This window comes from Trematomus bernacchii, unplaced genomic scaffold (genome assembly GCF_902827165.1).
Source record: "Trematomus bernacchii unplaced genomic scaffold, fTreBer1.1, whole genome shotgun sequence".
Classification (NCBI taxonomy): Eukaryota; Metazoa; Chordata; class Actinopteri; order Perciformes; family Nototheniidae; genus Trematomus; species Trematomus bernacchii.
Genome location: NW_022987593.1, coordinates 19,896,721 through 19,909,554, shown reverse-complemented (window position 1 = coordinate 19,909,554; position 12,834 = coordinate 19,896,721). Strand labels below are relative to the sequence as shown.

Below are 12,834 nucleotides of genomic sequence, written 5' to 3'. Positions count from 1 at the left end.
CAACACAGACATCACAACACGGAGCTTTACGGAGCAAAAACGGGACATTGTTTTACCTATGCTGTTGTTCTGGTCAAAAAGTTGTGTTTAATGGCATTAAAACGATAAAAACACTGCTGAAGGTTAATCCATAAATTAATCCAATGTGTCTGAAATGATTACTGATAATCCATCTTAATATGTGTGTCAATAACGGAGTTTTCATAGTTACTTACACAACTTCCCAGAACAAACACTTGAATAGCCCCTATTTAAATCATTAGGTCTGAACATAGTAAAACTGCTAATAGCGGAATTATTATTATTTTTACGGTTGATCCACGTTTATTTGTATGACTCATGATTTGGAGCGATTTAAGGTATGAACGACTTTAACACTGTATCAAGTTATCTTTATACATCTATGGTCATATGCCCTACATGCTCCAGTAATTTAGAGAACATGAAACATGAAACAAAATGAAGCAAAGTTAATGGGAGCTGCCGTCCGATAAAGAAGTCACAATCCTCTTTCTGTTATTCCAGGGATTTCAACCACATTTCATGACGTTCATCCGTGAAAGGAGGGATTGCTCAGTTGTAATTGAAAATGATGACACAACTTTACAAATGACTCAAAGCAAATTAAACCAACAGAATGAAAATGTGAAAAGCAGTTTGTGTGCTTAAACAACTATACTGCCTCGTAGAGTTTGGCTAATCTCCTTAATATTCTCTTTACTTCACTATAAAAGAAAGCCTGCATCGTCTATTCAAGCACACTTTTAATGTACCGACTAAAGTTCATCCATCAATACATAATACGCTTTCTTTTTACCTTTGTCCATCCCAAGAGGAGGAGTATAAATACCTGTGTGAAACTTCCCCTCCACTATCTCCAACAAAATACACCTACAATAAAAAATACAGACATTTATCCATCGTTTAAATATCCCAATTCTGGGAATTGAAAAGAAAAGTGGTTTGAAGGTCAAAGATGGGTTCGGGTAACAGTAAATGTGTTGTCTGGGGATTCAAAATGATTGAAAGAGAAGGATGAAAGGAATATAAAAAGGTTAGAAAAGTGTCAAAGGAACTACAATTTCAGGAAGACTAGGGGTAGAGGAATGTGAGAATTTGGTTAGGGGTATTGTCAAATATCTGGAACGAACTCCCAGAAACCTGCAGGTCCGCTGCAACTCTGACTACTTTTAAATCCAGGATGAAGACTTTTCTTTTTGCCGCTGCTTTTAATTGATATTGTTATGCCAGGCTGGGACCTTCTCAATATGACTGTATGTTATTGAATTACAGTTTCCAGATTTAGAGAGGCTTATCGTCTCTTCAGCAATTATTACAAGATGTACCCATGTTAAGTAAATTGGCCAAGGTCAGAGGAAGTCCAAGGGAGGTCTTCCTCAGATATAATACAGTTAAAGTCTTGTTAGTTAGTGGTTCATATTGTAAGAAATTAAAATCAATGTTGAAATGGCGTAATTTAAATTAAATACAATGTATTTAATTTAAATCTGTTTTATTCAAAAGACCGAATGTTCACACATGACTTCCGGTTTCCGCTAGTAAATCTCGTCATTTCCGGTTAGCATTAGCATGTGGCGAATGCTACGTTTTGAAACCGTGAATTGAAGGTGAAATGACATGTGCTGTTGTACACTAAACACTGTTTTTAACACTCATTTATTGACGCTGAAATATTGTTATTAGGGAATGTTTAAATAACCACAGACATTAGAATGCTGTCATTTAACACCAGAAAAAACGACAGGAATTGCCTTGGACCCGCCCCCGTCGACGCCGGCCAATAGGAGAAGACTACAGTTGATAACCCGTGATGGACAGGGAGAATCGATCTCTTCTTCAACCTGCGCTGACCCAACGCACACGCGACAGGCAACAGCTGAATGGGGAGAGCGCCTCCACTCGCAAATCTCATTTGTATATCATCGCACTATTTTGTTTAATTAAATGCTGTTAACTTTTATAAGCTTCCTTGGACTCTTTTCAGCTAATCCTGCTCTCAGGTTTTACTACCATTAACAATATCCAGCATGCATTAGCTAAGAAACGATAAGGATGCTGGTGTATTAGTTAATGTAAGGAAAATTATATGTGTTCATGTGCAAACGTATATATAGTTTGTTACTTGGATAATTCATATCTTGCAAGACTCCTAAAGACGTCATGAGATAATGACCTTTCGACATCTGGAACGTACATGTTGCTCTGATGTTGGTGCGTCCATTTGGAAAACGTGATGTTCGTGTGCTAGTTAAACATGATTAGGGGAAATGAGTGTGTGGTCATTACAGCTGCTATATAGGCTGTGTGAAACTTCTACTTTGTTGGGGGCATTTCCACGATTGGCTGCTGTGGCAGAAGGTGATGTTGTACTCCAATATTATTATTGTTGTTGCAGGCCTTCCAATAAACTTTGAGCATGGTACACCTGGAGTACTGCCATTTGTATCGCTATCTCCGACTTTTATTTGTATTTATTTATTTTTTATTATTATTAATAAATCTCTCAAATTGTATCAGTGTCCTTTGTTGTGAAGCGCTTTGAGATTTGTCTTGGCAGATGAGAAGCGCTATATAAATTAAATGTATTATTATTATTAACTGAATAATAATTAATCTCAACCATATTTGTGTTTGTGTTTTAATGTGTTAACATTTAAGGTTGGTGAGCCATAAATTGCACTAACAATATATTCATATCTGCACTGCACTGTAACCTTTATTCATGTACCTGTGTTATTCATGTTTTATTATCTTCGCTTTTTAAAGTTTCTAATGTGTTTTCTAATGTCTTTCATTTTTGTAAAGCACTTTGAATTGCCTTGTGTTGAAAAGTGCTGTATAAATAAACTTGCCTTGCCTAAAACCCTGAGAAAGGGAAACCATCACAGCTTCCTCTCTGGGCATAACTCAAACTAAACTACCTAAACTGAAATCAGTCATCCAAGGACGAGGAACAAAAATGTCCGACTGTCAGCATGGCGCGTCTCGTGAACAGAGTTCCAGAGCACATTTTCCTGAGGTCAGGCAGAACTGCATAAATCTCAGCCGGTTTTGTCGCTGTTAAAGGGCCATTAAGTTAGATTTGTACAGCCTCATGGCACAGAATGACTGCCGTATATCTCGATAAGGTTTTTGATCAATACTTCAGAGATGCTTTGGCGATGTGATGAGAATCTGGCTTTATTATCTGGCATCACATCTTTCTACTGAGGCCCTTTTTTTGAGATGCCTCAGCAAACTTGGATGAAAGTAATTGAGCAAAGAGAGGAAAATCATTTTATTATTTCATGTAGATTTATCGGGTTGCTTGTGGATTAAAGCCAATAACCCAAGAGTCACAAGATTTTATTTGCACAGGTTTAATGTCTGTTCATTTTGTACAACATATAATATATTGGAGTGTCTGAATGGGAGATATGCCCACTCACTTGTGCTCCAATATATAACTGATATATCGTTACCGCTCTGTTTCTATATGTTTAATGGGGTAGTGGTGGTCTAATGGATAGAGAGGTGGGCTGAAGATTGGAAGGTTGTGAGTTCAAATCCCACCTGGAACACCACCACTAGTGTGCCCTTGAGTAAGGCACTGAGCCCTCAGTTACTCCAGGGAGAATGTCCCTGTAATTGTAAGTCGCTTTGGATAAAGGCGTCAGCTAAATGCAATGTAATGTGGAGCTGGAGCCAAAGACAATTAGCCTTGCTTAGCATAAAAAGACAAAATAGTAACTTCCTCTAAAACCACAACATGCCGGATATACGTTTTTGTTTGTTCACGGATGAATGATTGAGATGCATTGTGTTGATTAGTTGGCGATCTTTCCATTCCTTTGCCAGGTTTCTAACATGTGCATGACGTATTAAATGTGCAAGATGTGGATGTGGTCGACTGGAGACATCAAGACAATATCATGTTGTTCTTCGATGCAGCTGATACTGAACTAGACATTTAAAAAAATATATATATTATGGGGTCAGTCTTTCACTTTCTTCCAGAATTAAATGTCTTCACTATATTGCTATAAGATTGTGCACGGATATTCATGGTGCCCAGACGATTAACCCTCGTGGCTTTGGTGATTCCCTGACTTTTACCTCTGGCGCCATCAGCAGTTTGACATTTTTGGCTTTTAATCAAATATATCTTGGCAAATATGTTATAGATTGCCATGACTTTTGGCACAGATATTCATGGTGCCCAGAGGATGAAGTATCACTTATTTTGTTCCAACAACCTCAACTTCTGACTTATTTGAAATATCTAACATCTGCAAGATGGATTGGCACAAAATGTGGCCATTCATGGTTTCCAGATGATGAACAATCATGACTTTGGTGATACACGTTCTTTTCTGGTACTAGCAGCAGGTTTACATTGTCTAATTCTAATAAAATATCTTGGCAAATATGGATGCCAAATTATTGGAACAGACATTCATGGTGCTAAAGCAGGGATCACCAACTACATTTGTCCAAGGGCCAAAATGTGTCCAATAGACACTTTCGCGGGCCAGAGATTTTTATATATAGCTCAGAATTTTGAAGTTGTTGACCGGGGCGGGGGTGTTAGTGGAGCACGCTCAGGTACTGCAGAGGGAAGGCTACGCAGTACGCAGTCTACTGTCCCGCAGCTGCTGCCTCTTTGTTGGACTCCGGTACTGCACATTACTCACGAGACGTTGTATTAAAAAAAAATGAGTGGGGGGCGAACGCACAAACCAGTCCGCCAACGCCACAGTCACTCCTGCCGTGCGGGCCGGATGAGAATGTCTGGCGGGCCGGATGTTGATGGTCACTGCCCTAAAGGATGAATCCTTAGCATTCCCATGCCAAAGCGTTCACCTATATAGCCTTTGGAAAATCTCAATATCTACAGGATCGATTGGCATGCAAAGACATTCATGGTTCCCAGATGATGAACCCTCATGACCTTGGTGATCTCTTTCTGTAGCGCCACCAGCAGGTTGACATGGTCTGTCTTTTAAATGGATATCTAAACAGATATGGATGGATTCTTTAACGTTTCCTCTAGCAACCCTATGCCAAAGTGTTCACTTATTCTGTGAAATATCTCAACACCAGCAAGATGGATTGGCACACGATTTGGTATGGACATTCATGGTTTCCAGACGATGAACTGTCATCTTTGTTGATCCACTTTATCACCACCACTAAGGCAATTTTCCAATTTGTGCATTTTACGAGTGCCTGACTAAACTGTCAAATGTATTACAATCCCATCATCCAAATATTCTACATGGTAAACATAATTATTAACGCTTTAATATACATTATACGAGGACTGAGAACTGGACAGGCGCCCTAGATCATGTTGAGAACCAAATACATGGTTGTTAGAGGAAGATGGATGTCGCAACACTCCTGTTTCCGGCTCTCGGCAGATAAGCTAAAGGCAGCTGTGGAGCCGGTTAGAAGACACATTTCACCCTGTTCCAGTCGACAAAGACTTGTGATGTGTGTGTGTGTTTGTGGGTGAGTGTGAAGACATATGTGTGTATGTGTGGTTGAAGGTAAGATGAGGTCCTTTCTGTTCTGCAATCTGCCTCCATTTCCTGTTCTGTGACTAGCTTCCGTTCCAGTATTGTTAACAGATTCTCTACACAGCGGCTGCTTCCCTTCAGTCCAGACAACCTGCCTGCACGGCTTCCTGAGTGTGTGTGTGTGTGTGTGTGTGTGTGTGTGTGTGTGTGTGTGTGTGTGTGTGTGTGTGTGTGTGTGTGTGTGTGTGTGTGTGTGTGTGTGTGTGTGTGTGTGTGTGTGTGTGTGTGTGTGTGTGTGTGTGTGTGTGTGTGTGTGTATCTTCCTCTTTCACTGTTAAAATCATAACTCTTATTTCAAATCAACCCCTATTTGAAAAAGAGAACGAGAAGCTAAGCGATTAACCCTTCCTCTAAAGATCAATGTTCTCACATTTCAAATAAGTTTCATTCACCCAACATGCAATTTAAGGTCATGTATTCATTTGAAAGACGTGTTTGTTGCAAAGTGGTCATTCATTGTGCATGTGATGTACCAGTTTATTTATTAAATACATTGCTCTCTGTTCTTTACTGAGTACGTCCTGTTGTGTATCAGTACTTTCAACCCTATAACATATTGATTATTTCTGAAACAACCCCAAGATATTAGAGTTCCCCTCGTGTCTTGTTCCTAAAGTTTAACTCAGCTCTGAGTTCACCAGGCAGGTTGGAATAATCAAGCCTCTGCAGATCAGAGATTAACTTCAAGATACCCTTCTTGGAAAAGTAGTGTGTGTTTTTTGTTTTAACAAGCCACTCGAGTTGGCAAAGCTTCCCTGAGAGGTCAAGTAAAATGTGGGTTTGTTGAAAGTGTTGTTTAATGTTTAATAAAATGTCGGCTATGTTAACTTAAGATTGTGTGCCTTCTATTTTTCTTCTACTCCTCATTGAAAATAACCTTTCACATACATCATTTGATTGTGTATGACTGAGTGTTACTTAACAATGTAACACCAGCAAGCCAGTGTGTGTGTAACTAAACTGAAAGAGAAGATGAGGAGAACAATTGGCCTGAAATTCTGCACTTAATAAAACCACATCTCCTGTATTTCAAAATGTTGCGATGATCTGTAAAGAAACATTTGAACCTGGAGTGATGGCAACGCAACAGATATCTCAAAGACTTCCTTACAGAGCATCATAAGCTCACTTTTGTCAATTGTTATCTTCAAAATGACCTTGAATGGAGTCTTTAAGACAAACTTAACCCTTCAAAAGTGATGGCAATTTTATTTTTGCACATTAAATATTATCTACATTCCTTGATATTGTAGGTGAAGTAAGAAAACCTGTTGAAATATGGCTTTGTGCATGTTTGAATTCAAATAGTGTATGGTTTTGACACTCTTTGAAGTGGCATGTAACACCGAAACTTATTTTCGTTATCGTTTGATTCGTTTGAAGCCCAAAGAGATGTCACAGTCGAAAAAAGAAATTCAAGTAAAGAAAATAAGAATTTAGTCCAATACGATTTAAAATTGGAAAAACTGATTTGAAAACTGAATTGCAAGGTTTTTCAATCATTGTTTCAAATCATCGATTAGTCGACTAATTCTTGACATTCACCGACCAAACCACTCCGGAAGTGAACTTTTCTGTTAACAGCCATCATGCAACTTCAAAACAGGAAGGAAGTGAGTTTAATTTCATCATATGGCCTACAGCAAATTATGGCTCGAATATAGTGTATTATATTTCATCTATTGAAATATAGCTAAACAAACAGTCTCTTCTCGTAAATCTAGACATAAGTCAATATACACAGATCAATGTTGCTTCGATTAGGACATATGGACAAGTGGTTTTGGCTGACAGCAGCAACAAGGTGTCTAAAATGTAAAACCTTTTTCAGAGCAGCACACACACACACACACACACACACACACACACACACACACACACACACACACACACACACACACACACACACACACACACACATACATACACACACACACACACACACACAGTAGCCTATCAGGTCTAAAACCACCAGACCAAGGGACAGTTTCATCCGACAGGCCATAAGATTGTTAAACACTTGAACTTTTGAAAGAACAACCATAACATATGCAACTCATATATATCAATATTCCAATTACTGTATATAGACTATTCTGCACTGTTTCTATTATATTCTATTTTATTTTAGTTACCTGAACTATTGTATCTGTTTTGTTGTGTTTGTTGGTGAGCCTGTGACCCAAGCATTTCATTGTCATAATTACACTGTGCACACATGACAATAAAAGCCTTGAAACTTGAAACTTGAAACACACACACACACACACACACACACACACACACACACACACACACACACACACACACACACACACTCACATGCGCTTTGGTTATGGAGATCCACGTCTCCAACAGGAGCGCGAGCCGCGTCTCGTGGAACCTCCCGGTGGTTTTCACCGCGATGAAGATGTCCTCCAGCTTTAATTCCGGTAGAGTGACATGTGTGCTTTCAGGGTCTGAGTGTCCTCCGTCCTCCTCCCTGCTGTCGCTGCTGCTGCTGTTTCCACCCGGGATCTGTGCGTCTCTGGCCGGGGAAGGAGCCTCCTGGATGGACCGCTGGAGGGGACCGGGAACCAGAGAGTGAGCCACGCTGAGTTTGGGGAGGCTGCTGCTGCGTAATTGGAAATCCACATAGAGGATGATGAAGAAGGTGCAAATAAAGATTGGCAACTTCCGACGTATCCATCTTTTCTTCTGCATGGTAGAAATATGATTTTATATTCCGTAAATCATGAAAACATTTTGATGGTCCTCTCATATAAAATCCTCATGTTTGGTTTGGTGTTGTAGCGGTTCCTCCATCACCTCGCCGTCTTCCTTCTTTATAACTTTTATCAATAGTCTTCCTCATTAATCAACTGCTAATTTACTGTTGAATGTTGTCAAAAATGTGTAATAATCCTAGTCATTCTAACAAAAATAGCCGGTTTTAAAGAGGCTACATGACACGAGTTGTTTCCTCTAATTGTCTGAAGTCACTCGCATCTGTTTGACCTGTCACAGTTTCAGCTCTGCCCACATTGTCACAGTGTCACAGAATCTCAATAGTGGGACTTCCTTATTTGGATTTCAAAATAAACCACAACAGTGATCATACTTTTCTACTTCCGGTTTTAATATGGGCTTGAGAGTATTACATCAAAATTGCATTTTAAATTAAAAATAAATAGTTAATTTGTAGAAGAATGTGTTTTTCTGACTCTACTACTAAAATGCTGTCATGAACCCTTGAAGACTTTCCATATAATGTAATCACTTGCAAGTCAAGTCCCACGTCGAGTCCCACGTCACGTCCTGAAGTCAAGTCCCAAATAAAGTTGAAAGCCAAGTCCCAAGTACAGTCCAAAAACGAGTCCCAAGTCAAGTCAGAATCAATCAGCCATGCACCAGACGACCTATTATCACCCTTTATTGAGCCTGGTGTCATGTGTTTCACTTTACTCAGACAGAAACAGCAAACCACAGAAAACTCCGCCCTTTCCTTCCTCTTCTGCTCTCACAGTTACTGTCACAGCTCTCTGAACAGATGGATCCAAAAACACTGTGAAACTATGTGAACTTTGAAATCGCAAACATGGGGTTTTATCGCAGTACATTTTTATTTGGCTGATAATCAGAGATGGCAAAAGTACACACATCCTTTACTCAAGTAGAAGTACAGATACTTGTGTTTAAAAATACTCTGGTGAAAGTAGAAGTACTGACTAAACTTCTTTACTCAAGTAAAAGTAAAGAGGGCTTTGAAATGTACTTCAGTAAAAAGTACCCATAACTAGCAGCTGTTTTAAAGAGTACCTGACCTCCCTTTATATTAATAGAACAATAATGTCATTGTTAGCTAATGAATGTTTCCATGCTGAACAACGGCAACATGACAACGTTTTCATTGGTCCCTCTTCTTTAGAGAAGACCAGGAAATGATGGATACACGGATCGTGTTCAAATCAATAGGCACGCAATGACTCTAAATAATAATGATCACGCCACCAAACACACATTCAAACTAAAGGAACCAGCCTGTTTGGGAAATGAGAGAAGTAGAAAGTTCAGGTATTTGGGTTCAAAATGTGAGAAGTAGAAAGTACAGGTATTTGGGTTCAACATGTAAGAAGTAGAAAGTACAGGTATTTGGGTTCAACATGTAAGAAGTAGAAAGCACAGGTATTTGGGTTCAACATGTAAGAAGTAGAAAGTACAGGTATTTGTGTTCAACATGTAAGAAGTAGAAAGTACAGGTATTTGGGTTCAACATGTAAGAAGTAGAAAGTACAGGTATTTGTGTTCAACATGTAAGAAGTAGAAAGTACAGGTATTTGGGTTCAACATGTAAGAAGTCAAAGTAAAAAGTCGTCAGAAAAATAAGTAGTGGAGTAAAGTACTGATACCAGAAACATGTACTTAAGTACAGTAACAAAGTATTTGTACTCCACTACTTCCCACCTCTGCTGATAATTCAAAATCTATCTTTTTTGACTGCATTCTGGCTTACTGCACTAATCTACACTTGTAGGGAGGACTTGTGAATTGCACTGATTGCCTCCAAGAGATCTGTGGGTCTCTCTAAGTTCTGTAGAAGTCCAATACTGTTTCCATTGTCTGCGGTTCTCTGTCTCTGGAGACCGTCACCAAAGGGAGAAAGAGCTCGATACAATTAATTCACCTCAGACCCTCATCGCCACCTTTGTTTATTTGTCCTTTCTCAGCGTTCTCGCCTTACATCCATCCCTCCATCCCTCCCCTCCTTTCTCTAGGTCTCTCTCTCTCTCTCCTGTACTGACCAGCTGCTTTCCTCTTCCCAACTTCTCCACTTCTACCCAGAGGTGGGAAGTATGGAGTACAAATACTTCGTTACTGTATTTAAGTACATTTTTACTCGACTACTTATTTTTCTGACAACTTTTTACTTTGACTTCTTACATTTTGAACACAAATACCTGTACTTTCTACTTCTTACATGTTGAACCCAAATACCTGTAGTTTCTACTTCTTACATGTTGAACCCAAATACCTGTACTTTCTACTTCTTACATGTTGAACACAAATACCTGTACTTTCTACTTCTTACATGTTGAACCCAAATACCTGTACTTTCTACTTCTTACATGTTGAACCCAAATACCTGTACTTTCTACTTCTTACATGTTGAACCCAAATACCTGTACTTTCTACTTCTTACATGTTGAACCCAAATACCTGTACTTTCTACTTCTTACATGTTGAACCCAAATACCTGTACTTTCTACTTCTTACATGTTGAACCCAAATACCTGTACTTTCTACTTCTTACATGTTGAACCCAAATACCTGTACTTTCTACTTCTTACATTTTGAACCCAAATACCTGTACTTTCTACTTCTTACATTTTGAACACAAATACCTGTACTTTCTACTTCTTACATGTTGAACCCAAATACCTGTACTTTCTACTTCTTACATGTTGAACACAAATACCTGTACTTTCTACTTCTTACATGTTGAACTCAAATACCTGTACTTTCTACTTCTTACATTTTGAACACAAATACCTGTACTTTCTACTTCTTACATGTTGAACCCAAATACCTGTACTTTCTACTTCTTACATTTTGAACCCAAATACCTGTACTTTCTACTTCTTACATGTTGAACCCAAATACCTGTACTTTCTACTTCTTACATGTTGAACACAAATACCTGTACTTTCTACTTCTTACATTTTGAACACAAATACCTGTACTTTCTACTTCTTACATGTTGAACACAAATACCTGTACTTTCTACTTCTTACATGTTGAACACAAATACCTGTACTTTCTACTTCTTACATGTTGAACACAAATACCTGTACTTTCTACTTCTTACATGTTGAACCCAAATACCTGTACTTTCTACTTCTTACATGTTGAACCCAAATACCTGTACTTTCTACTTCTTACATTTTGAACACAAATACCTGTACTTTCTACTTCTTACATGTTGAACACAAATACCTGTACTTTCTACTTCTTACATGTTGAACACAAATACCTGTACTTTCTACTTCTTACATGTTGAACACAAATACCTGTACTTTCTACTTCATACATGTTGAACCCAAATACCTGTACTTTCTACTTCTTACATGTTGAACACAAATACCTGTACTTTCTACTTCTTACATGTTGAACACAAATACCTGTACTTTCTACTTCTTACATGTTGAACCCAAATACCTGTACTTTCTACTTCTCACATTTCCCAAACAGGCTGGTTCCTTTAGTTTGAATGTGTGTTTGGTGGCGTGATCATTATTATTTAGAGTCATTGCGTGCCTATTGATTTGAACACGATCCGTGTATCCATCATTTCCTGGTCTTCTCTAAAGAAGAGGGACCAATGAAAACGTTGTCATGTTGCCGTTGTTCAGCATGGAAACATTCATTAGCTAACAATGACATTATTGTTCTATTAATATAAAGGGAGGTCAGGTACTCTTTAAAACAGCTGCTAGTTATGGGTACTTTTTACTGAAGTACATTTCAAAGCTTCTTTACTTTCACTTGAATAAAGAAGTTCAGTCAGGACTTTTACCAGAGTATTTTTAAACACGAGTATCTGTTCTTCTACTTGAGTAAAGGATGTGTGTACTGTTGCCCTCTCTGTGTGGGACTAATAAAGGTGTTCTGATTCCTCTCCACTTCTACCCCTCCCATCGTGGTCCCGCAGGTAAACCAGAGACGCCCGGGGCACACCCTGGCAGGAAAGGCCCAGGGTCGCCTTACGGCCTAGCTGAAAAGGGCTCTTTTCTAAAAACATTGAGTACATCACAGCCCCACTTTGAACAAAGGGCCGGGGGAGTCGAGGGACCGGACCCCCTTTCAGGGCTTTGTCTGTCCGATGCACTGAGCTCAGAGTCAGACACAGACTTGGACTGCACTCAAGAACTGGCATTGGAGAAATCATGCCAAGTGAGGAAGTCATAAGATCAAGGACTGCAGGAGGCTTTACTGTGTTTTAAAGACCTTTTCTCAGATGAACTGGACACTTTTTAGAGAATTTCACACAAATCAGGACAGCAGATAGCTTACACATCTTCCGGCGCAGACTGAGAACTCATCTCTTTCGACTCCACTTCGAGCGATAGAATTACTAACAAAGAATTGCTAACAAAGCACTTACATACTAATAAAGGACTGGCTTATCTAAAGCTAGTTGAGAAATGTGTTGGCTCTATGAAACCTGATGTACTTATATGATTCTGTTTTCTTCAAGTTTGTATCTTCTTGGTCG

At 39.0% G+C, this 12,834-nt stretch overlaps 2 protein-coding genes across 2 annotated transcripts in view; both read right to left on the bottom strand.

The window, feature by feature from the left end:
• mfng (MFNG O-fucosylpeptide 3-beta-N-acetylglucosaminyltransferase) overlaps positions 1 to 8,685 on the bottom strand; it is a 37,044-nt gene extending 28,359 nt beyond the window's left edge. The window contains exon 1 of the mRNA XM_034130092.1: positions 7,905 to 8,685. Within this exon, the coding sequence (XP_033985983.1) occupies positions 7,905 to 8,285 (381 nt within the window). The 5' untranslated portion in view covers positions 8,286 to 8,685. The remainder of the gene's footprint in view (positions 1 to 7,904) is intronic.
• LOC117482071 (B-cell receptor CD22-like) overlaps positions 1 to 12,834 on the bottom strand; it is a 1,109,798-nt gene that overhangs the window by 631,482 nt on the left and 465,482 nt on the right. The window lies entirely within an intron of this gene.